The sequence below is a fragment of the Scardinius erythrophthalmus genome (assembly GCF_964197995.2).
Source record: "Scardinius erythrophthalmus genome assembly, chromosome: 22".
Lineage (NCBI taxonomy): Eukaryota > Metazoa > Chordata > Actinopteri > Cypriniformes > Leuciscidae > Scardinius > Scardinius erythrophthalmus.
In genome coordinates, this window is record NC_138242.1 from 807459 (window position 1) to 835000 (window position 27542).

General features: G+C 37.7%; 1 protein-coding gene across 1 annotated transcript in view; it reads left to right on the forward strand.

Moving 5' to 3' along the window:
* reck (reversion-inducing-cysteine-rich protein with kazal motifs) overlaps positions 1 to 27542 on the forward strand; it is an 82512-nt gene that overhangs the window by 4996 nt on the left and 49974 nt on the right. The window contains exon 2 of the mRNA XM_081353398.1: positions 24140 to 24201. Within this exon, the coding sequence (XP_081209524.1) occupies positions 24140 to 24201 (62 nt within the window). The remainder of the gene's footprint in view (positions 1 to 24139; positions 24202 to 27542) is intronic.

Consider the following 27542-nt stretch of genomic DNA (forward strand, 5'->3'; position numbering starts at 1 on the left):
CAGAAGCTAGTTATTTTAGTTGATAAAGTTTTAAATATGGATATTTTTCTTATACGAACACATCGCTTCACTTCAGAAGCCCTTTATTAACCCCCGCAGAGCCTGTGGAACACTTTATGATGGATGGATGCACTTTTATGATGGATAGATGCACTTTTATGATGGATAGATGCACTTTTATGATGGATGGATGCACTTTTATGATAGACAGATGCACTTTTATAATGATAGATGCACTTTTATGATGGATAGATGCACTTTTATGATGGATGGATGCACTTTGATGGATTTTCAAAAAATATAAAGCCATCCACTGCCATTATAAAGTTTGGAAGAGCCATGCCATTTTTTTAAATATAACTCTGATTGTATTCGTCTGAAAGAAGAATGTCATATACACCTAGGATGGCTTGAGGGTGAGTAAATCATGGGCTAATTTTCATGTTTGGGTGAACTATCACTTTAACCCTCTGGGGTCTGAGCTGTTTTCTGGGCCCTGGAGGTGTTCTGACATGCTCTGACATTTGTGCTTATTTCTGTTACTTGTGACATTTTCATGGCAAAAGTCGAATTACACTGTATTCAGCACAAACTCTGCTACTATAATATATCAGCAGCATGTGTGTAAAAGTTTGTAGTTTTGAGATAATGACATTTATGCGTGGTTTGTGAAAATACAAAAAAAAAATTCTCACTGAAATAAGGTCATGAAACCCATACTGATTATTTCTTCACAAGACTTTTGAAAATTGTATGACGTAGCCTAGAATATTTGCTCTAAAACTATGTGAAAATCACCCTAACTGCTCATTCAGATAAGTTTTGATATGATAAATTTTACGACGTGTTTTGTGTGAAAAAGCTTTATGTGGGAGCTCATTAATATGTAAGCTTTTCACACCTGAGAAAGACAAAGACCCTCCCCTAACGGCCCTATTAGGAGCTATCAGGCCCTGTCATTCTGAGCAACCTTGCACAAAGAATGAGGGGATTTAAAAAAGAATGGCTTTTAGATTGTTTGATTTATTTACAACACAACATAATCCAAAGATACACAACAAATGACAAAAAAGCACTCATTGAAAACAATGAGCCAAAGACAGAGACCTTTGTGCCATTCCTAAAAACATTGTACATACCTTTTCATTTCCAAGGTGTTTGATTTTCACTTAACCATGTTCATGTACAGAGACTCATGTGAATGTTGAAGTCAGCAGGACTCAGTGGCATCTGGGCCCTGAAAGAAAAAAAAGTGAACATACTGATATCAAGAGAAAGGCCTGCACGATTTTGGGAATAAATTTAAGATTTTTCTGGTTAAAATTGCTTTTTAAAATTCACAGAATACACACACACACACACACACACACAAATGTTTCCAACAATATATAATATAATGAACACCAGGTTTGTTGTGCCTTGTAGGCATAGGCTATGCGCAGTGCTGCATAAAATAATAATAACAATAACCTATAAATCTTCCAAAATATTTCAGTAACAACTAAGCTAGAGAAAAATATATTGATTATCATGTTACTTCAAATGTTTCCATTCGTTATGATGATATGAAATGAGATAATCGTAAAAACATGAAGCCGTTTGGTGCTTTTCAAACGCGATCGCGCTCAAATATAAAACATTATGGTTACCATATACATATCTACATTTGAGCAGAAATCCACAAACACAGTAACAGTAAACACGGGTCTAAATATTATAATATTCACCATATATCTAGCAACAGTTCAACTGCAATGTGAAATGTATGCAACAATAATAAACTAATATGTAAGAATTTCTTACCTTACATCTTTCTTGTCTTCAAATCGCATTCTTCTTCTTCTGAGGTAAATCCAATGTAAGCTCACGGCGGGTCTTTCAAACTCGAAGAAAAGCAGAGACTTGTGAAGTGTTTTGGTGTTTTGTTTCTGAGGTAACGAGCGCGTTCGCGTTCCATGTGGAGATTTGCATGTCAATCTCTTTTGCGCGAGTGGGCGTGTTCAAATTAAAAATAATTAGGGAGCGTTTGAGAAGCTGGACATCTTGTTGGTTTTATACAAATTACTTAAACAGAGAATATTTGTTTTCAGTTTGAATCCGATCATTTAAAAGTACACACTTAAATGTTTATAAAGGTATATGGCTCATAAATGTGTGACAAGTATTCGCTGAGTTTTGTTTCAGTTTATAGACGTGCTCAAGAAAAAAAAGTTCACCGCGACGGAGAGGCAGAACGCACACCCTGTTTATTTTCTTTATTTTACAAAAGCTCAATGTTTTGATTGATTGTAAGTGGACACATACAAAAGGAAAAATATCACAGATTCTTTTTTTATATTTCTTTTTTCTGTATGACCATAAATGACGGAGTAATTTAAGTTTATTGTGCTACAATGTGAAGAAAATCTAGCAAAATGCGCCGGCGCGTTTGCCGACCTCAGAGGGTTAAGCCTGTGATGCCCACATGGAGGGCATCATCCATCAGAACTGACACGGCCTTCTTCATCATGAATGGGAACATCTGCCACTGAGAGCCTGTGATTCCTCCTGGATCTGGAGACTCACACACTCTCAGACGATCGACTCGGATCTCAGACTGACACACACACACTCAGACGATCGACTCGGATCTCAGACTGACACACACACACTCAGACGATCGACTCGGATCTCAGACTGACACACACACTCAGACAATCGACTCGGATCTCAGACTGACACACACACACTCAGACGATCGACTTGGATCTCGAACTGACACACACACACTCAGACGATCGACTCGGATCTCAGACTGACACACACACACTCAGACGATCGACTCGGATCTCAGACTGACACACACTCTCAGACCATCGACTCGGATCTCAGACTGGCACACACACTCAGACGATCGACTCGGATCTCAGACTGACACACACACACTCAGACGATCGACTCGGATCTCGAACTGACACACACACACTCAGACGATCGACTCGGATCTCAGACTGACACACACACACTCAGACGATCGACTCGGATCTCAGACTGACACACACTCTCAGACGATCGACTCGGATCTCAGACTGACACACACACTCAGACGATCGACTCGGATCTCAGACTGGCACACACACTCAGACGATCGACTCGGATCTCAGACTGACACACACACACTCAGACGATCGACTCGGATCTCAGACTGACACACACACACTCAGACGATCGACTCGGATCTCAGACTGACACACACACTCTCAGACGATCGACTCGGATCTCAGACTGACACACACGATCGACTCGGATCTCAGACTGACACACACACACTCAGACGATCGACTCGGATCTCGAACTGACACACACACACTCAGACGATCGACTCGGATCTCAGACTGACACACACACACTCAGACGATCGACTCGGATCTCAGACTGACACACACTCTCAGACCATCGACTCGGATCTCAGACTGGCACACACACTCAGACGATCGACTCGGATCTCAGACTGACACACACACACTCAGACGATCGACTCGGATCTCGAACTGACACACACACACTCAGACGATCGACTCGGATCTCAGACTGACACACACACACTCAGACGATCGACTCGGATCTCAGACTGACACACACTCTCAGACGATCGACTCGGATCTCAGACTGACACACACTCTCAGACGATCGACTCGGATCTCAGACTGACACACACTCAGACGATCGACTCGGATCTCAGACTGGCACACACACTCAGACGATCGACTCGGATCTCAGACTGACACACACACACTCAGACGATCGACTCGGATCTCAGACTGACACACACACACTCAGACGATCGACTCGGATCTCAGACTGACACACACACTCTCAGACGATCGACTCGGATCTCAGACTGACACACACGATCGACTCGGATCTCAGACTGACACACACACTCAGACGATCGACTCGGATCTCAGAGCTCGACAGATGCAGTCTGAGATGAGACTGAGTGCAGATAAGGGCTAATTATCATGAAGTCTTACAGGAAATCCTCAAATCAAGTCTTAGAGGAACATGAGCAACTGACAGGACAGAAATAACCATTAGGATTCACTTCAGAACTGATCGGAAGGCTTGGTCGGAAGATATGTCAAAGTATTTAATGGAAAAAGTTTCAAACCCCACGCAAAGATTGTGCTTTAACCTCAGATAAAGTTCCACAGTTCCTCCTCGACATTATTCCTGCCATTAGTGTTTCGGAAGTTGCTTTGGATAAAAATCTAATTAGCAACTAACGTAATTGCTATAAGACAAAGTAAGTTATTTTCATATTGTACATTATTTTGATGAGGCTTTTTTTCCCATTATAGTATCAGTAGAGTTGCATCACCCTGACATGTGTTTTCTTTTGTTTTAGCTGAGTTTAGAATAGGTGTATTCAAGTAATTGCATGAATGAATTGTATCTTTGGGAAAATTAGTTTTTCTTTTTCGCCTTTTTTCCACAAGGGAAAGGAAGAACAGGGCTATGTTTAGTCAAACTGCACAGAAAAGCATAAACTCCTGGATGAAGTCTTCCCCATGAGAGTCTGCAGCGGTGTGTATAGCGGTGTGTGGCGCACGTCTCACAGCGAGTGTGTTGTCCCAGAGTCAGCCTGGTGTTTTGTGCTGTATTGTGTCGCAGCGAGTGTGTTTTGTGCTGTATTGTGTCGCAGCGAGTGTGTTTTGTGCTGTATTGTGTGTGTCCGGATCCCCACTGAGCGACAGCACATGCTTCTTCACAGGCTGACAGGATTACAGCAGGCCTCTGTCACTCACTGCTTTTGTTGACTCTGCTCATTGTTTATTTGTAGAGCTCATCCAGGACTGTCCTCCATTACCTCTGTCCACCCGTGTGTGTGTGTGTGTGTGTGTAGAGCAGGAGGCCGGAGGATCAGTGTGTGTGTGTGACATCATCTGCCTGCTCACACTCGTGCTGCGTAACAATAGGCATTGTTGAAGAAACTGCATAACAGACTCCCGCTGAACTGAGAGATGCTCTTCCATTAATGCTCTGCTGCTGCTTTGATGGGTTGATTCTTCTTTCTCTTAATACGTTTTTCTTTTAAAAGGACATGTTTCAAAAGCTCAATGTTTATCAATGTTTTAGCACCATGAGAGTCATAATTCAGTTTTTCATGACCATTTAAACCATCTCGCTCTACTTCATCCTCGTACCTCTGCTAGATTTAAAGTTTCTGAATGGTTTGCAGATGTGGGCACTCATACTGTGTGTTAGTGTAGAGTTTCTGAAACTCAAGCCATGTTCAGCTCATTTCAATAAACTGTGCAATATTGTAAATATTGTGTTATTGTCAAGTAAAGTGATTCTGCCTGTAGATCCTGCCTCAACTAACCAACTGTGACTAATATTTAGTGTAAAAATATTAAAATAAATAAATAGTGAGGGTGTTTTTGCGTACTGAGCTAATGTTCATGCTGCCTTGGACTTGAAATATTAATTCTATCAAAAAAATGATCTTAAAGCATTTCTTACAGTGATTTTTATTTATTTTTGTCAAGGTATTTTGTTATATATAAAGTCATAATTTAGCATTTCATGACCATTTCAAACATTATCTCTGACTTTTGAATAAAACAGCCCACTGTTGTGTAAAAGCCCCTTCACGTGTGCAAGTAATATTGATAACTCTTATTTTTAGTTCTTTTTAGGAAAAATGGCATCTTGTGACTCACATTGTTTATATCTAAGTTACTATTCTGGAAGTTTCTGAACACTATGTCTCATGTAAATGTTAGTGTTTAAGCATGTATGAGTTTTATTGGAGTTTAGGGTTTCAATAAATAGTGTAAACATATTTGAATAATTATTTTCTTTCATGTTGAGCTATGGGATGCATTTAGTTCTCCTTTCTACTCTTAAAAATAAAGGTTCTGCATCAATGTTTCCATGAAGAGCCTTTAACATCCATGGCATCTTTCATCTTTACCTCTTTCCCCACCAGCATTTAAAAAAAAAAAATTCCAGTCACTTTTAGCATTTTTGATGATTTTCACAAACTTTTATGGCCCCCAGAATATTTTTTTGTGTAACTGATTATCTGAACATGCAATATATCAAAAGAAAGAACAGACCCCCAGCTTTTATTCTAGCTTTATGCATCTTTGATTTTCAACACTTAATGTGGGGAAGTTTCATAAAAAAGCAACATTTTAAACAAAAAGCTGAGAAAATCGTGTTTTTGTCAAAGACTTTTCATTCAGTAACGTTAGGCAGTTTTGATTTACAATGAGGAACATAAGTATTTGAACACCCTGTTATTTTGCAAGTTCTCCCATAAATCATGGAGGGGTCTGAAATTGTCATCGTAGGTGCATGTCCACTGTGAGAGACATAATAAAAAAAAAAAATCCAGAAATCACAATGTATGATTTTTTAACTATTTATTTGTATGATACAGCTGCAAATAAGTATTTGAACACCTGAGAAAATCAATGTTAATATGTGGTACAGTAGCCTTTGTTTACAGGAAACGTTTGACCTCTGTAATTGCAGTTTTTCACCAGGTTTGCACACACTGCAGGAGGGATTTTGGCCCACTCCTCCACACAGATCTTCTCTAGATCAGTCAGGTTTCTGGGCTGTCGCTGAGAAACACAGAGTTTGAGCTCCCTCCAAAGATTCTCTATTGGGTTTAGGTCTGGAGACTGGCTAGGCCACGCCAGAACCTTGATATGCTTCTTACAAAGCCACTCCTTGGTTATCCTGGCTGTGTGCTTCGGGTCATTGTCATGTTGGAAGACCCAGCCTCGACCCATCTTCAATGCTCTAACTGAGGGAAGGAGGTTGTTCCCCAAAATCTCGCAATACATGGCCCTGGTCATCCTCTCCTTAATACAGTGCAGTCGCCCTGTCCCATGTGCAGAAAAACACCCCCAAAGCATGATGCTACCACCCCCATGCTTCACAGTAGGGATGGTGTTCTTGGGATGGTACTCATCATTCTTCTTCCTCCAAACACGTTTAGTGGAATTATGACCAAAAAGTTCTATTTTGGTCTCATCTGACCACATGACTTTCTCCCATGACTCCTCTGGATCATCCAAATGGTCATTGGCAAACTTAAGACGGGCCTTGACATGTACTGGTTTAAGCAGGGGAACCTTCCGTGCCATGCATGATTTCAAACCATGACGTCTTAGTGTATTACCAACAGTAACCTTGGAAACGGTGGTCCCAGCTCTTTTCAGGTCATTGACCAGCTCCTCCCGTGTAGTTCTGGGCTGATTTCTCACCTTTCTTAGGATCATTGAGACCCCACGAGGTGAGATCTTGCATGGAGCCCCAGTCCGAGGGAGATTGACAGTCATGTTTAGCTTCTTCCATTTTCTAATGATTGCTCCAACAGTGGACCTTTTTTCACCAAGCTGCTTGGCAATTTCCCCGTAGCCCTTTCCAGCCTTGTGGAGGTGTACAATTTTGTCTCTAGTGTCTTTGGACAGCTCTTTGGTCTTGGCCATGTTAGTAGTTGGATTCTTACTGATTGTATGGGGTGGACAGGTGTCTTTACGCAGCTAACGACCTCAAACAGGTGCATCTAATTTAGGATAATAAATGGAGTGGAGGTGAACATTTTAAAGGCAGACTAACAGGTCTTTGAGGGTCAGAATTCTAGCTGATAGACAGGTGTTCAAATACTTATTTGCAGCTGTATCATACAAATAAATAGTTAAAAAAATCATATATTGTGATTTCTGGAATTTTTTTTTTTAGATTATGTCTCTCACAGTGGACATGCACCTACGATGACAATTTCAGACCCCTCCATGATTTCCAAGTGGGAGAACTTGCAAAATAGCAGGGTGTTCAAATACTTATTTTCCTCACTGCATATGCTGTTTAATGTTGATGATTGCATTATTTTCTGTGTGTGTCAGCAATGCTTCTATCACTTTGCTGCGTCCCAGTTCTATGCCGTAGTAGTATGTACATGTTTTGTAAAGAAAAAGAACATACTTTTGAGTATGTAGCAATAGGGTATTTTGGACAAACTATCACGTCATAAATTTGTGTCTTTGACGGACGATCTGTCGCATATTTACACACATCCTGTCACTGTAAACTGAGCTGTCAATCATCTTCTCACAGTGAACATCCTCCGCATTTCATGTCATTTAATTTCCTACCGTATCTGAGAGAAAAGAAGAAGAACGTTGATCTGCCAGTCACTCTCCTCTTTATAAAAGTTAACACCGTTGTTGCAGATTAAATATAACATGGATAACATTAAAAACATTAAATTTTTTATCAGGTTAAATGTTCATTATTAGTCACTCAAACCCCTTTATCTAAACCTCTTTATTTAATGGTCTGTCATGCACATCGGCCATGTTATTCGTTTTTAACTATTTTATTTGTGTTTGTAGTTCTGAACCGAATCTTCCTCCAAAGCGCAATGGATCATGGGTAATAATAGCCGTTATAGTGAGCACGGATCCACACTCCGAAAATTCACCGGAAATAGTAGACCGTCTGGGTACTTTTGGCTTACTCTTGTCAAGCTACAGCGCTTTGGGACACACTTATTCTAATTTCACACAGTTTAGCATGCAAGATTTCTGCTTCTTCTTCTGTGTTTTGATCCAAAGATTCAGTACTCTTTCAGAAGATGTGCATCGTACAACAATCAAATCATGGATTGCTGGAAAATTCCATCAGTGGCGGGGAAAGAGTTAAATGTTCTTCACTCTTAGAATTTTTATTTTATTTTAAGAACTGCTCACCGAAACGTTCTTTAGAGAACCAACCATGTTTCGGACGCCTCTCGCTCAAGCTCACTCTTTCTTCCCATGGAATTGGATAATGATCTGTAGCTCTGTGTTTTACACTTTCAAAAAACATGAAGGAATAGCACATCTTTATGTTTTGTTTGCTTTCCTCAATACGGTTGATGCGATGTTGCGTTCACTAATGGGCTGCGTCTCCCAGTCTCCATCATTATGATCTGTGTGTGTATCTGTCATTGTTCATTAAAGGTCTCGCTGCGAGACGCAGTCGCTTCACTGCACAGTTCACCCTGCACTTGTATAATGTAAAGCTGTAAGCGACAGACGCAGTGTTTTCTCCACGAGACTCAGGGAAACTCTTACTCCGCTGCCACTCCTGCAGTTTCCATGGCTTCTTCATCATTTCCCCAGCATCAGTAATGCGTCGGTCTGAGCTGAATGTCTAGCGTTCCTCTCTTCGAACACAAAGCCCACAGCTCTGAATGCTCCAGTGCACCTTCAGCGGGTCATTAAAAGCCCAGCTCGTTAGGAGACCCGACCCGACCCGAACAAAGACACTCAAATCACCCTACTTTCCTTCCTTTTTACCACGCTATGCACTTGTAGCTGCCCTTTTATGCTAATTTGAAAACAATTTTACCAATTTAAAATCCTTCAAATTGAAAATCGCAGCATTTATCAACATTGTGTACGCTTTTGTAACATCACGTGTTATTCTTTAAAAAACAGCATTTTCTCAAGTCTCAACTCAAGGAGAGATATTCGCGTCTTTATCTCTGCATTCTCAACATTTTGTGTACACTGTAAAAAAAATATTTTCATGACTTGTTATCACAACATTTTTTTCTTTTGTCAAATCAACTTAGAATAATTTATGTGGTTCAGAGAACATAATATGTTGGGTTTCTGTTGATTAAACCAATCTCCTTCATTGTATTAAAGGGTTAGCTCACCCAAAAATGAGAATTCTGTCAGTAATCACTCGCCCTCATGTTGTTCCAACCCCGTAAGACTTTCGTTCTTCTTCGGAACAAAAATTAAGATATTTTTGATGAAATCTGAGAGCTGTCTCACTCCTCCATAGGCTTCTATGTTATTGACACAACTTTTTTGTAACCAAAGTGGCTCAATCAATACATCTGATCACTTCACACATTCCCTGATTCAAACGCTACACAGAACTGGTTATCAACATGTAAGTGAAGGGTTTATCTTTTCCTGTTCCAGTTGTGTGTGTGTGTGTGTGTGTGTGTGTGTGTGTGTGTGTGTGTGTGTGTTCAAGGCTTTGAAGCTGATGGGATCCTCATGGGGAGCAATTGACACATGTATGCCTGGTTCTCGTCTGCTTCTCATTGGTGTTTGATCACCTTTATTTGAGGCCATCAAACCGCCTCTCTTTCATTTTGTCTTCAGTTCCTGCAGAGATCCTGGTGTTTCAAACACTCTTGGGACTTCCTTTACTCGCTTTACCTTCTCCTTTACACACTTTACCTTCTCCTTTACTCACTTTACCTTCTCCTTTACTCACTTTACCTTCTGCTTTACTCACTTTACCTTCTGCTTTACTCACTTTACCTTCTCCTTTACTCACTTTACCTTCCTTCTCCTTTACTCACTTTACCTTCTGCTTTACTCACTTTACCTTCTCCTTTTCTCGCTTTACCTTCTCCTTTACTCACTTTACCTTCCTTCTCCTTTACTCACTTTACCTTCTGCTTTACTCACTTTACCTTCTCCTTTTCTCGCTTTACCTTCTCCTTTACTCACTTTACCTTCTGCTTTACTCACTTTACCTTCTGCTTTACTCACTTTACCTTCTCCTTTACTCACTTTACCTTCTGCTTTACTCACTTTACCTTCTGCTTTACTCACTTTACCTTCTCCTTTACTCACTTTACCTTCCTTCTCCTTTACTCACTTTACCTTCTGCTTTACTCACTTTACCTTCTCCTTTTCTCGCTTTACCTTCTCCTTTACTCACTTTACCTTCCTTCTCCTTTACTCACTTTACCTTCTGCTTTACTCACTTTACCTTCTCCTTTTCTCGCTTTACCTTCTCCTTTACTCACTTTACCTTCTGCTTTACTCACTTTACCTTCTGCTTTACTCACTTTACCTTCTCCTTTACTCACTTTACCTTCCTTCTCCTTTACTCACTTTACCTTCTCCTTTACTCACTTTACCTTCTCCTTTACTCACTTTACCTTCTGCTTTACTCACTTTACCTTCTCCTTTTCTCGCTTTACCTTCTCCTTTACTCACTTTACCTTCTGCTTTACTCACTTTACCTTCTGCTTTACTCACTTTACCTTCTCCTTTTCTCGCTTTACCTTCTGCTCTACTCACTTTACCTTCTCCTTTACTCACTTTACCTTCTGCTTTACTCACTTTACCTTCTGCTTTACTCACTTTACCTTCTCCTTTACTCACTTTACCTTCTCCTTTACTCGCTTTACCTTCTCCTTTACTCGCTTTACCTTCTGCTTTACTCACTTTACCTTCTCCTTTACTCGCTTTACCTTCTCCTTTTCTCGCTTTACCTTCTCCTTTACTCGCTTTACCTTCTCCTTTACTCACTTTACCTTCTGCTTTACTCACTTTACCTTCTCCTTTTCTCGCTTTACCTTCTCCTTTACTCACTTTACCTTCTGCTTTACTCACTTTACCTTCTGCTTTACTCACTTTACCTTCTCCTTTTCTCGCTTTACCTTCTGCTCTACTCACTTTACCTTCTCCTTTACTCACTTTACCTTCTGCTTTACTCACTTTACCTTCTGCTTTACTCACTTTACCTTCTCCTTTACTCACTTTACCTTCTCCTTTACTCGCTTTACCTTCTCCTTTACTCGCTTTACCTTCTGCTTTACTCACTTTACCTTCTCCTTTACTCACTTTACCTTCTCCTTTTCTCGCTTTACCTTCTCCTTTACTCGCTTTACCTTCTGCTTTACTCACTTTACCTTCTCCTTTACTCGCTTTACCTTCTCCTTTTCTCACTTTACCTTCTCCTTTACTCGCTTTACCTTCTCCTTTACTCGCTTTACCTTCTGCTCTACTCACTTTACCTTCTGCTCTACTCACTTTACCTTCTCCTTTACTCACTTTACCTTCTGCTTTCCCTTACGAAAAAAAAGTATACTTCAAGTTAATTTTATGAAGTATACTTGAGTAATGTTCAAGTATATTTTTAAGTATACTTAATGTAGTAAGTATACTAATGTCAATATGTACTAGTAGTAAACTTGTAAGTGTACTATTTTAATACCGCTTGGGACTAAATTGGCCCACTTGAAGTATATAAAAGTATATGTTTAAGTGTACTATAAGTGTAACAGTAGTAAACTTTAAGTGCACAACTAGTTTTCTTTTAATGTACTCTCAGTAAACTACTAGGTTAGTAGTTTTATACTACAAGTTTTCTTTAAGTGTACTTAACATTATACTTATAGTTTACCATTTCTATATTATTTTTACTCTTTTAGTGTACTCTCAGTAAACTATTAGTTTATTAGTTTTATACTACAAGTTTACTGAGAGTACACTAAAAGAGTAAAAATAATATATAAATGGTAAACTATAAGTATAATGTTAAGTTCACTTAAAGAAAACTTGTAGTATAAAACTACTAAACTAGTAGTATTCTTTAAGTAAACTTAACATCATACTTATAGTTTACCATGTATATATACTTCCGGCATACCAGTCATAAATGTTTGAGGAGGGATTAACATGATGCTGACAGCGCAGTGACGCTGAAGGAGATTTATAAATCACATTACCCCTAGCTTTTTGCCATAACTATTGTGCCTTTTAATTTCACAGTTATAGCAGCCAGAGAAAATATAATGTTTAAGTATCAAAGGCTAGAGCCCAACTAAAGCCAACACCTTTCACCATCATGGTGACTACAAATGAAACGATAAATAATCAACATCTAAACCTCTGTTGATTCTCAACAAGATATTTTGTAGACGTCTGATAGAAATAAAGTCAGTCTGTTTAGTAATAAGTTAAGCTGGTAATGTTCGTCTTCGGTTCAAACTTGCAATGGCACACTCTGCGCACTGTCACCTGTTTAAATAGGCCACGCCCCTCCCTTACAGAAGCTTAACATTATCTCAGCTCAACATGATTAGTGCAATGAATCTTTCAGCTAAATAGTACAAACAACTAATGTTGTTTAGTAATGATAGCAGGTTTTTACTAAACATAAAAGAATAAGTAATGATTACTCGTAAGTTTAATTAGAAACAAAATCTGGGTTTACAGTGCTTCATCGTTCTGATTGTTTTTAAGACTATCCAATTGCGCCCAGAGGAATTTGAGCTACGGTAGCTTCTCCAGACCCTACACTCAGTTTCAACTGAGAAGGGTCTGGTGTTAACCAGGCTACCATTTATATATTATTTTTACTCTTTTAATGTACTCTCAGTAAACTACTAGTTAAGTAGTTTTATTCTATAAGTTTTCTTTAAGTGAACTTAACATTATACTTACAGTTTACTATTTATATACAATTTTTGCAGTTGCAGTAGGCCTGCAGTACACTACTATGTTCAAATGTTATTTTTTATACTTGAAAAATACCTTTAATTCTACTTTAATTTTAAAAACATTTTATTAGCTTCATCCTTTTTTTATCAACACTTAAATGTCAGTAAGTTTCATAAAGAAAGGGAACATTTTGTTAAAATGTTGAGAAAATAGTTGAGAAAAATCACATTTTTGTCAAAGACTACGCCTTGATCAGATCAAGAACGATGATCAAAACACAGGTGGAGTAGATCGAGTCCAACACCCCCAAAGCTTCACAGTCGTTTTCTCTTCATGGGTTAGGCCTACTCTTCATTTCATTTGGAAACATTAAGCAGTTTTGATTTACAAGCTGTTTAATGTTTGATGTCACATTATTTTACATTTGAGTGAGCAATCTTCTATCACATGGTTCAGCTTCTTCTTCTTCTCCTGTGTTTTGATCCAGAGATTCTGTTTTATGTTTTACATATCTGTTTTATAGCAACACTTTAATCAATATTTTCAAACAAAGTTTCATAAGACTGTATATGAAAAACAATGTAAAAAAAGTATATTTAATAGGCTACTCGATCAAAAGAGTTAACACAACTACAAGCCAAGTATACTTTGAGTAATTAAAATTTTAAGTATATCTTGATCAAAAGATTGAGTACAAGTATAGGCTAAATATATTTGGACTTTTCTCTCAGTATAAGTCAAGTACACTTAAGTGTATTTAAGTATATTTTTGAGAAGTATGTAAAATGTAGACTAAAAGTATGCTTTCTTCTTTTTAGTTTAAAAGAAGTATACTAACACTTGAATAAACTTATTTTCCATGCTCATTTTATTTACTCTATAAGCTATTCCACCTGAAACTTTGTTATTATATAAAGCTGAACATGTTAGTTTATAAGACGGTGTGTAATATTATGTTTTTAAAAAAGTATTTAATAAGCTCCTCATTAAAAATAGTAAACACAAGTACAAGCCAAAAATACTTAGAATACTTAATTATACTTTTAAGTATATCTTGATCAACAAGTATAGGCTAAATATACTTAGACTTTTCTGTCAGTATAAGTCAAGTATACTTAAGTGCAATTTGAAGTATATTTCTGAGAAGAACATAAAGTATATTTCTGAGAAGTATATAAAAAGTAGACTGAAAGTATACTTTCTTATTTTTTGTTTAAAAGAAGTATACTAATAGAACACTTGAATAAACTTCTTTTTCGTAAGGGTTACTCACTTTACCTTCTGCTCTACTCACTTTACCTTCTCCTTTACTCACTTTACCTTCTCCTTTACTCACTTTACCTTCTCCTTTACTCACTTTACCTTCTGCTCTACTCACTTTACCTTCTCCTTTACTCACTTTACCTTCTCCTTTACTCACTTTACCTTCTCCTTTTCTCACTTTACCTTCTCCTTTACTCACTTTACCTTCTCCTTTACTCACTTTACCTTCTCCTTTACTCACTTTACCTTCTGCTTTACTCACTTTACTTCTGCTCTACTCACTTTACCTTCTCCTTTACTCACTTTACCTTCTGCTTTACTCACTTTACCTTCTCCTTTTCTCGCTTTACCTTCTCCTTTACTCACTTTACCTTCTGCTTTACTCGCTTTACCTTCTGCTTTACTCACTTTACCTTCTCCTTTACTCGCTTTACCTTCTACTTTACTCGCTTTACCTTCTCCTTTACTCACTTTACCTTCTGCTCTACTCACTTTACCTTCTCCTTTACTCACTTTACCTTCTGCTTTACTCACTTTACCTTCTCCTTTTCTCGCTTTACCTTCTCCTTTACTCACTTTACCTTCTGCTTTACTCGCTTTATCTTCTGCTTTACTCACGTTACCTTCTCCTTTACTCGCTTTACCTTCTACTTTACTCGCTTTACCTTCTCCTTTACTCACTTTACCTTCTGCTCTACTCACTTTACCTTCTCCTTTACTCACTTTACCTTCTGCTTTACTCACTTTACCTTCTCCTTTACTCACTTTACCTTCTCCTTTACTCACTTTACCTTCTGCTTTACTCACTTTACCTTCTGCTTTACTCACTTTACCTTCTGCTTTACTCACTTTACCTTCTCCTTTACTCGCTTTACCTTCTCCTTTACTCACTTTACCTTCTGCTTTACTCACTTTACCTTCTGCTTTACTCACTTTACCTTCTCCTTTACTCGCTTTACCTTCTGCTTTACTCGCTTTACCTTCTCCTTTACTCGCTTTACCTTCTGCTCTATTCACTTTACCTTCTGCTTTACTCGCTTTACCTTCTGCTTTACTCACTTTACCTTCTGCTTTACTCACTTTACCTTCTCCTTTACTCACATTACCTTCTCCTTTACTCACTTTACCTTCTGCTCTACTCACTTTACCTTCTAAAGGAAGGTAAACTCACTTTACCTTCTCCTTTACTCACTTTACCTTCTCTTTTACTCACTTTACCTTCTGCTTTACTCACTTTACCTTCTCCTTTACTCACTTTACCTTCTCCTTTACTCACATTACCTTCTCCTTTACTCACTTTACCTTCTGCTCTACTCACTTTACCTTCTGCTTTACTCGCTTTACCTTCTGCTTTACTCACTTTACCTTCTCCTTTACTCACTTTACCTTCTCCTTTACTCACTTTACCTTCTGCTTTACTCACTTTACCTTCTCCTTTTCTCGCTTTACCTTCTCCTTTACTCACTTTACCTTCTGCTTTACTCGCTTTATCTTCTGCTTTACTCACTTTACCTTCTCCTTTACTCGCTTTACCTTCTACTTTACTCGCTTTACCTTCTCCTTTACTCACTTTACCTTCTGCTCTACTCACTTTACCTTCTCCTTTACTCACTTTACCTTCTGCTTTACTCACTTTACCTTCTCCTTTACTCACTTTACCTTCTCCTTTACTCACTTTACCTTCTGCTTTACTCACTTTACCTTCTGCTTTACTCACTTTACCTTCTGCTTTACTCACTTTACCTTCTCCTTTACTCGCTTTACCTTCTCCTTTACTCACTTTACCTTCTGCTTTACTCACTTTACCTTCTGCTTTACTCACTTTACCTTCTCCTTTACTCGCTTTACCTTCTGCTTTACTCGCTTTACCTTCTCCTTTACTCGCTTTACCTTCTGCTCTATTCACTTTACCTTCTGCTTTACTCGCTTTACCTTCTGCTTTACTCACTTTACCTTCTGCTTTACTCACTTTACCTTCTCCTTTACTCACATTACCTTCTCCTTTACTCACTTTACCTTCTGCTCTACTCACTTTACCTTCTAAAGGAAGGTAAACTCACTTTACCTTCTCCTTTACTCACTTTACCTTCTCTTTTACTCACTTTACCTTCTGCTTTACTCACTTTACCTTCTCCTTTACTCACTTTACCTTCTCCTTTACTCACATTACCTTCTCCTTTACTCACTTTACCTTCTGCTCTACTCACTTTACCTTCTGCTTTACTCGCTTTACCTTCTGCTTTACTCACTTTACCTTCTCCTTTACTCACTTTACCTTCTCCTTTACTCGCTTTACCTTCTGCTTTACTCACTTTACCTTCTCCTTTACTCACTTTACCTTCTCCTTTACTCACATTACCTTCTCCTTTACTCACTTTACCTTCTCCTTTACTCACATTACCTTCTCCTTTACTCGCTTTACCTTCTCCTTTACTCGCTTTACCTTCTCCTTTACTCGCTTTACCTTCTCCTTTACTCACTTTACCTTCTGCTTTACTCGCTTTACCTTCTGCTTTACTCGCTTTACCTTCTCCTTTACTCACTTTACCTTCTGCTTTACTCACTTTACCTTCTGCTTTACTCACTTTACCTTCTGCTTTACTCACTTTACCTTCTGCTTTACTCGCTTTACCTTCTGCTTTACTCGCTTTACCTTCTCCTTTACTCACTTTACCTTCTGCTTTACTCGCTTTACCTTCTCCTTTACTCGCTTTACCTTCTCCTTTACTCGCTTTACCTTCTCCTTTACTCGCTTTACCTTCTGCTTTACTCACTTTACCTTCTCCTTTTCTCGCTTTACCTTCTCCTTTACTCGCTTTACCTTCGCTTTACCTTCTCCTTTACTCGCTTTACCTTCTCCTTTACTCGCTTTACCTTCTGCTTTACTCACTTTACCTTCTGCTTTACTCGCTTTACCTTCTCCTTTACTCACTTTACCTTCTGCTTTACTCACTTTACCTTCTGCTTTAGTCACTTTACCTTCTGCTTTACTCACTTTACCTTCTGCTCTACTCACTTTACCTTCTCTACTCACTTTACCTTCTGCTTTACTCACTTTACCTTCTGCTTTACTCACTTTACCTTCTCCTTTACTCGCTTTACCTTCTGCTCTACTCACTTTACCTTCTGCTTTACTCGCTTTACCTTCTGCTTTACTCACTTTACCTTCTGCTTTACTCACTTTACCTTCTCCTTTACTCACTTTACCTTCTCCTTTACTCACTTTACCTTCTCCTTTACTCACTTTACCTTCTCCTTTACTCACTTTACCTTCTGCTTTACTCACTTTACCTTCTCCTTTACTCGCTTTACCTTCTGCTCTACTCACTTTACCTTCTGCTTTACTCGCTTTACCTTCTGCTTTACTCGCTTTACCTTCTGCTTTACTCACTTTACCTTCTGCTTTACTCACTTTACCTTCTCCTTTACTCACTTTACCTTCTCCTTTACTTACTTTACCTTCTCCTTTACTCACTTTACCTTCTCCTTTACTCACTTTACCTTCTCCTTTACTTACTTTACCTTCTCCTTTACTCGCTTTACCTTCTCCTTTACTCACTTTACCTTCTGCTTTACTCACTTTACCTTCTGCTTTAGTCACTTTACCTTCTGCTTTACTCACTTTACCTTCTGCTCTACTCACTTTACCTTCTCCTTTACTCACTTTACCTTCTCCTTTACTCACTTTACCTTCTGCTTTACTCACTTTACCTTCTGCTTTACTCACTTTACCTTCTGCTTTACTCACTTTACCTTCTCCTTTACTCGCTTTACCTTCTCCTTTACTTACTTTACCTTCTCCTTTACTCACTTTACCTTCTCCTTTACTCACATTACCTTCTCCTTTACTCACTTTACCTTCTGCTCTACTCACTTTACCTTCTGCTTTACTCGCTTTACCTTCTGCTCTACTCACTTTACCTTCTGCTTTACTCACTTTACCTTCTCCTTTACTCACTTTACCTTCTCCTTTACTCGCTTTACCTTCTGCTTTACTCACTTTACCTTCTCCTTTACTCACTTTACCTTCCTTCTCCTTTACTCACTTTACCTTCTCCTTTACTCACTTTACCTTCTGCTTTACTCACTTTACCTTCTCCTTTACTCACTTTACCTTCTCCTTTACTCGTTTTACCTTCCTTCTCCTTTACTCACTTTACCTTCTCCTTTACTCACTTTACCTTCTCCTTTACTCGCTTTACCTTCCTTCTCCTTTACTCACTTTACCTTCTCCTTTACTCGCTTTACCTTCTCCTTTACTCACTTTACCTTCTGCTTTACTCACTTTACCTTCTCCTTTACTCGCTTTACCTTCTGCTTTATTCACTTTACCTTCTGCTTTACTCACTTTACCTTCTGCTCTACTCACTTTACCTTCTGCTTTACTCGCTTTACCTTCTGCTTTACTCACTTTACCTTCTCCTTTACTCACTTTACCTTCTCCTTTACTCACATTACCTTCCTTCTCCTTTACTCACTTTACCTTCTCCTTTACTCACTTTACCTTCTGCTTTACTCACTTTACCTTCTGCTTTACTCACTTTACCTTCTCCTTTACTCGCTTTACCTTCTGCTTTACTCACTTTACCTTCTCCTTTACTCACTTTACCTTCTCCTTTACTCACTTTACCTTCTCCTTTACTCGCTTTACCTTCTGCTCTACTCACTTTACCTTCTGCTTTACTCGCTTTACCTTCTGCTTTACTCACTTTACCTTCTGCTTTACTCACTTTACCTTCTCCTTTACTCACTTTACCTTCTCCTTTACTCGCTTTACCTTCTCCTTTACTCACTTTACCTTCTCCTTTACTCACATTACCTTCCTTCTCCTTTACTCACTTTACCTTCTCCTTTACTCACTTTACCTTCTGCTTTACTCACTTTACCTTCTCCTTTACTCGCTTTACCTTCTGCTTTACTCACTTTACCTTCTCCTTTACTCGCTTTACCTTCTCCTTTACTCACTTTACCTTCTCCTTTACTCACATTACCTTCCTTCTCCTTTACTCACTTTACCTTCTCCTTTACTCACTTTACCTTCTGCTTTACTCACTTTACCTTCTCCTTTACTCGCTTTACCTTCTGCTCTACTCACTTTACCTTCTGCTTTACTCTCTTTACCTTCTGCTTTACTCACTTTACCTTCTCCTTTACTCACTTTACCTTCCTTCTCCTTTACTCACTTTACCTTCTCCTTTACTCACTTTACCTTCTCCTTTACTCACTTTACCTTCTCCTTTACTCACTTTACCTTCTGCTTTACTCGCTTTACCTTCTGCTTTACCTTCTCCTTTACTCACTTTACCTTCTCCTTTACTCACATTACCTTCCTTCTCCTTTACTCACTTTACCTTCTCCTTTACTCACTTTACCTTCTCCTTTACTCACTTTACCTTCTCCTTTACTCACTTTACCTTCTCCTTTACTCACTTTACCTTCTGCTTTACTCACTTTACCTTCTCCTTTACTCGCTTTACCTTCCTTCTCCTTTACTCACTTTACCTTCTCCTTTACTCACTTTACCTTCTCCTTTACTCACTTTACCTTCCTTCTCCTTTACTCCCTTTACCTTCTGCTTTACTCACTTTACCTTCTGCTTTACTCACTTTACCTTCTCCTCTACTCACTTTACCTTCTGCTTTACTCGCTTTACCTTCTCCTTTACTCACATTACCTTCTCCTTTACTCGCTTTACCTTCTGCTCTACTCACTTTACCTTCCTTCTCCTTTACTCCCTTTACCTTCTGCTTTACTCACTTTACCTTCTCCTTTACTCACTTTACCTTCTGCTCTACTCACTTTACCTTCTGCTTTACTCACTTTACCTTCTGCTTTACTCACGGGAGCTGCTGGAACCAGTGGAGTGAAGCACACTCAGGAACAGAAGCGTCTGGGATGTTGGTGAAATGGATGCTCAGGAGTGTTGAGGAAGGGGGAGAGATGAAGACGGGAATGCCTTTGATGTGCCATTATTATATTCCTCAGAAAAACAGGCTCACAGTAGCGACTGAGATACTCAGAAACACTCACACCTGTTAATGCTGGACTGGGATCTGCATCCCAAGGATGATATGATGCTCATTTCTGTCCTATCTATACATTTATTCAAAATTATCTATAAAAATATAGTTCATATATACAGTGACTTATACCAAATGATGAGCATGCTTTTAATAAATCATTAATCTTTTTTTCATAGACATGTATTTTTATGTGGCATAAAGTGAAAATGTCAGGGTGATGCAACTTTCCTGATATCATTATCCATAAAGGAATGGCATTTTTCAAACAAACAAACAAACAAACAAACAAACAAACAAACAAACAAACAAACAAGTAATTTGCCATTATTATTATTGTTGTTATTTTTTTGAATAATAATTTTTAAATGTTAAAATTGCTATTATTATTATAAGCATCTTAAATAATGTAAATAATAATACATTTAAAAAGTACAACTTTTATTATTGTTATTTTAAATAATTATTATTTTAAAACATTAAATATAATGATAATAATAATTATTTTAATTATATAATAATTTAAAAATGTTACAGTTGTTTGTTCTTAAATAATTATAATAATAATAAATCAAAAGGGTTTAAAATTATGATTAATAATATTATTTTTAATAATAATAATAATAATAATAATAATAATAGTAATACATTAAAAAGGTCAACTTAATACTATATATATATATATATATATATATATATATATATATATATATATATATATATATATCATGATTATTATAAAGATTGAGATTATTTACAATTAATCTTCACAAAACTGATTTACTGCTGCTTATTTAAAAAAAAAAAAAAAAAACTTTGCCTAATCAGTTATGAGTGACCAGCATATGCAGAAACATGCAAAAACAGGAAATGATGTCATAGACTGTGTCCAAAAAAGTCAATAAATCAACATAGATCAGATCATTTGTCCTTTTTATGATAAGGCAAGGTTAGTTTAGGTTGTAAAAAGTCATGCAAAAATGTGATGATATTGTTGAGTTAATAATTAATAATTTTTGAATTTTTTTTACTTTTTGCCTTGAAAAGTATATTAAACGTAGTAAAAAATAGTTTTTACTCGATCAGGAAGCAAACACCCTGAAGACAGCCGCTCAACCCAATCTATCAGCATCTTCAGCCTCAGCATCTTCAGCCAGCCCAGTCAGTGTTGGAATAACAGAAGACATGAATGTTCTTGTCTAATGGATCACTGACTTCATGCACTAAATGCATCTGAAGTTAAATAAACCTTTCACTTAAATATAGTACAGTAGTGTATAGTATAGTACACTAAAGCACTAGTGTTCCTTTTACTCACACTGTGACTGTATATCATCATGAATGCTGCTGTCAATGAAGCCATCAATGCAGACGACTGCGTTCATTCAGTGGTTTACCTCTTTTCCTCGACCTCAGAAGAACAACTCGTTTCGCACTGCGTGTCCGTTCTCACACGCGTTCAGAAAGCACTGGTGTCTGCTCGATAAACCGGTGTGGAAAGCATGAAAGGAAAGGCGTTTCTCACTTCTGCTCATTGAAAGCCAGATGCTGTGAGACAGAAAGCAGATCGTCCAGAGAAGCGCACTACAGCCCTGAAGAAGAGCACTTAGCAGTGCACACAAGACAGATCCAATCACACTGATGAAAGGAATCAGCCTGGATGAGTCTGGGCTGAGATGAAAGTACTTCATTTTGATAATGATGACTTTTTCCCGAGGAGCATAAACAGACGAGAATATGTTTTTCTTAAGTTTTCGAAGCCACAACTCTCCCTTGTGATTATTATAAGCAAACAGTCGCTCACACACAATAGCGCTTCTCCAGCTCTGCTTCACGTCTTCTCTCAGTCTGATCGCATGCATTTTCCTGTTGGATATCTCTGAAATTCCTTTGTCTGGTGCTTTAGTGTTAGTGTTAGTGTTAGTGTTAGTATAACACTTTGTGGGTTAGGGTTAGGGTTAGGTTTAAAACCCTAACCCTAACCCTAACAGTAATACTATTTATGTTAGGGTTTAGTGTTACTGTTGGTGTTACTGTTAGCAATACTGTTAGTGTGTGTAACTGTTACTGCTACTGCTACTTTTAGTGTTACTGCTACTGTTACTGCTACTGTTACCACTACTGTTACTGTTAGTTTTACTGTTAGTGTTAGTGTTACTGCTACTGCTACTTTTAGTGTTACTGTTACCGCTACCACTACTGTTAGTGTCAGTGTTACTGCTACTGTTACCACTACTGTTACTGTTAGTTTTACTGTTAGTGTTACTGCTACTGCTACTTTTAGTGTTACTGTTACCGCTACCACTACTGTTAGTGTCAGTGTTACTGCTACTGTTACCACTACTGTTACTGTTAGTTTTACTGTTAGTGTTACTGCTACTGTTACCGCTACTGCTATTGTTAGTGTTACTGTTAGCATTACTGTTAGTGTCAGTGTTGCTGCTACCGCTACTGTTACTGTGAGTGTTACTGTTAGTGTTACTGTTACCGTTACGGCCGACTACTGTTATTGTTAGCTTTAAGTGTTACTGTTAGTGTTACAGATAGTGTTACTTTTATTGTTGCTGTTAGTGTTACTGTTAGTGTTACAGTTAGTGTTACTGTTACAGCTACTGTTAGTGTTAGTGTTACTGTTATTGTTTCTGTTAAGGTTACAGTTATAGTTAGTGTTACAGATAGTGTTACTTTTATTGTTTCTGTTAGTGTTACTGTAAGTGTTACAGTTACAGCTACTGTTAGTGTTACTGTTATTGTTTGTTACGGTTACAGTTAGTGTTACTGTTAATGTTACTGTTACTTTTACAGTTACATTTAACGTTAGTGTTACTGTTACAGTTAATGTTACTATTAGTGTTACAGTTACTGTTATTGTTATTGTTACTGTTACTGTTATAGTTCATTTATATAGAACCCTAGTGCATTTAAATTTAAGTTTTATCATTAGCTGTACATCTGCGTGAATGCAACGCCACACACTGATAAAATTGATTTGCAATTTCATATATTGAAATGTCCTAGTTGTAATGTTCTGACTTCAGGTCTCATTCTACATTGTTTTCCTATAGTAGGAAGTTCAAAATTTGTCTCTTGGTTCAAACTGATGTTTCTCCCGTCATTTTTTTGCACCATGACGAAGAATATTTTTATCTTTATTTTTAAAAAAAAAGGTGCTGGTAATATTCTGCCCCGGACATTATCTGTTATGTTTACAGATATTTAATTTCACCCTAAAACACGATGCAGTGCAATTTGTGATTCAAAACATGGATAAAACACCTGCGAAATCGAGTCAGAAAATGTCTTCATATTAACAGCTATTTTTATGGACTTTTCTTCGAGTGTAGCATTGATGTTGATTTAAATCTAGCCAGAGCTTCAGTAAATGTCCATATATAGTGTGAGGAGAAGTGAAATCCCATAATGATTAACTGCCAACTGCCCATTTCAAGATACCTACACAGTAGACTGACTATTTATGGGTGAATACAAAGTGCCGACAAAAGGTATTCTCCGTCAGCGGGGCTTAAAGTGAAATATGTTGGGAGTACATTGGATGGAATGGACTGAACTTGCGCTCTCTCTCTCTCTCTCTCTCTCTCTCTCCAGATCCCTCCTGCTGCCATCATGCTGCAGAACACTTTCCTCAGTGTAAGGGAGCGTGTGAACAGGTACGACACACTCACACCAACACAACTGATGCAAAAACATATGAAGACATTAAATGCAGCTTCGGCCATATAGAGAAAGGCTTCCACAAATATGTAATGAAGTAAAAACGGTTCTTTGTCTCGGACCTTTCAAAGACAAATCTGAGTTGAAACAAAAGGGAATGTGACTGTCAGTGTTCTTATATGAAATCCCTGGTTATTATCTGAATACTGTTTGAGAGAGATAATAAAAATATCCAATTAATTGCATATAATCACTATTTTCTGACTAAAGGATATTGAGTGAATCATTGAAGAGACATGACAAAAATTCAGGCAGTAATATTACATACATTTGGAATTTATGTTCGTGGGCAGGGGGCATGAATTGTTAATTTGCGTTAATGTGTTCATTTTTATTGCGTTCTTTTTTTTATTAATAAATGTGCCAGATGAATTAACTGGCAGCTTCACTTTGTGGAAAAGTGCGGAATGGTACGAAACGTGGTAAAGGTTTTGGCACTTGCTGTGTGAACACAAAAAATCACGGACATGATTCGAAAAGGTGAAACGGTCCTGGAAACAACAGCCACACTTGAGCTCCTCGCGGTCAGAAATAACGCATTGGAAATGAATGGGAGACGAATTTCCTCTAGTGGAAGCGTTTGGTACTGCAGCCGAACAACATCTCACTAAAAGATCCTTTTTTGAGATATCAACCTCATATTTTGAATACAACTTGTTTAGATTTATGGCTTTGATTTTCTTGAAAATACAGTTTTCATATACAAATTTCAAATAGTATTTTTGTTCATTTTTCATAACAATAAACGTAAAATCCTGTAACTTTTTTAAAGTTCACTTTTTTAAAAACTTTTTTCACTTCAGCAATAATCTGCCAAGTGTCGTCTTTGAAAAGAGATCAAACTTCAGTCTTTAAAGCATTCAAGGTTTACCACAGATTAAGTTGGAAATTTTTTTTTTTTTTTTTATGCTCAAAAAGTGAATAAATAGATTATAAATACAGCATAAATATAATGTAGTACCTTAAAATCCCCTAAAAATACAAAACATTTAATAAAAAAAACATTATCAAACTTAAATATATTACATTCCCTTCATTTAAATAAAATAAAAACATTTGGTCATTTATGACCACCACACGAAGAGCACCAGTTCTATTATTTCAGATTTTAATTATTTTTTTAATATGTGAAGATCCTTTTTTTTTGATAACTTCAGATGGTAATATTATACTGAGTGACTGCCATATTTAAATGATCATATTAGGCTCAAACATCTACCATGGAGAAAGTTGAAAAATATAATTTCGTTCAAAACAAGCATGAATAAAAGCAAACACAAATGTTATTGTGGAGCTGTTCTGGATAAATAATGGTGAGATGTTCTTCCTTTGAAGGTGAAAAAAGAGTGGAAAAAGAGCAAATAAAAGCTGTCTCTTTTAGTTTGTTTCGCGCTCTTCGTCCCAAACCGACTTACACAGAATCGAGGACATGAAACACACTTCTGAATGGAGCTTTTGATGAAGTTAAAGCGGGTCAGTCAGTAGTAGGAGCGCTGTTAACCCTCTCTAACCCAGAGAAACACTGTCCTGCCAGTGACCACAGGATCAAAACATACAGAAAACAGCATTAAAGAACGAGCCGAAGCAAAGCTAAAAGCCCATCAGATGGGAGACGGGTGTGTGTAAAAGAGGAGATTAGGAGGAGAGAATAATGACACCTTGTTAGAGAGCGAGCGAGGAGGGAACGTGCAGATGGTAATCGCCAGAACGTTTCATCCTAATGGACAGCCGATGCTTTGAAGAGACTTTGAGAAGAGGAGAAGAGTCCTTTAGAAGCCCTGCTGGCACCCGCCATTGATTTACCCTCAAAACAAAACATGAAGAGGAGAGTGAAAGAGAGAAACTTTTCCAGCTTGATTTATCTGAGGGGCCGCTCTTTGTGCTGTGGGCGGAGTCACAGCTCTTGTGGGCGGGGGAGGGGGGGTCACTGCTCGTGTGGGCGGAGTCACAGCTCTCGTGGGCGGGGGGGTCACTGCTCGTGTGGGCGGAGTCACGTCGCTTGTGGGCGGGGTCATTGGTCGTGTGGGCGGAGTCATGTCGCTTGTGGGCGGAGTCACGTCGCTTGTGGGCGGGAGTCACAGCGCGTGTGGGCGGAGTCACCGCTTTCCTTTGATGCAGGCAGATGTTCTTGCTTCTGGAAAACACAGCTCAAAGATTCAATGCAAACTTTGCATTAAAGTCATGAAAAATCTCATATAAATACACTCAAATAGAAATAGACTGTATGTAGATTAGAAATAAAGTATTTAATATTCTTGTGAGCTAAGTTCAGCTGAGATACAGTCGTGGCCAGAAGTGATGATGAGACTGACATCTTCACCCTTTCTTCAAATATTATTCAGAATGTGGTAAAGATTTTGTAGTCATAATGTGTAGTTGTGCTTGGCGTAGTTTATTTGTGATAATGATAAAGTGAAACATGACAAATTGTACAGAATAATTCGTCCAGACTGTCATACAAAGAAATTATAAACACATGCAAAAACGAGAGAGAACCAACAAAATATGAATAACTGATTATGTTGTAGTCAATGTTTGCTTTTTCCTGTCAGCTTTTTGTTTTTCTACGTATTGTTTTTTGCATAAACTTGAACTTGTAGGGCCATTAAAAACGAATTTCCCCAGTTTTGGACACGTCTGCAAGTGCAGTATTATTAAAATCCTTCAAAAATATATAAATATTTGTATAGATAGTGTACTTGTATTAAAGCTGTCAATCAGTTAATTTAATTATAAATTATTTCATCTTACTAAATCAATCAGTTAATCTATTCATCATAATAAATGTTTTCAATTAATTTTAAATTATACCTGTATATTTATAATATTGTTTATAAAATAATATTAAAAAACAAATTTAGATAAATCAGACATTATTGTGGCAGATGATGACAGTGTTAAATACTATTGATATTACAACAAAATGAAAATTTTGTTTTATGGATTTTTGTTTTAGTATTTAACAATGTTAAATTAACATGTAAAATTGGCAGGCCTGTTTTCAATGAATGCTTTAATAGTAACACAACTACTGCACACTGAACCTTCATTCATGACTTTATGAATTGAGTGTAGAAAATCATAGATATATGCATGCATTAATGTCTCCAGATAGAATTGCAAAAATAATGATTGTTTCCAAATGTTTTTTCAAATTCATGTGATTGGTTGAAGCTGGCAGAGCTCCGCCTCCATGTCCTCTGATTGGCTGACGAGTGTCAGATAGTGTCTCTGTCAGTCTCTGAAAAGAGTAAAAAAATAAAAGTGCATTTTTTGT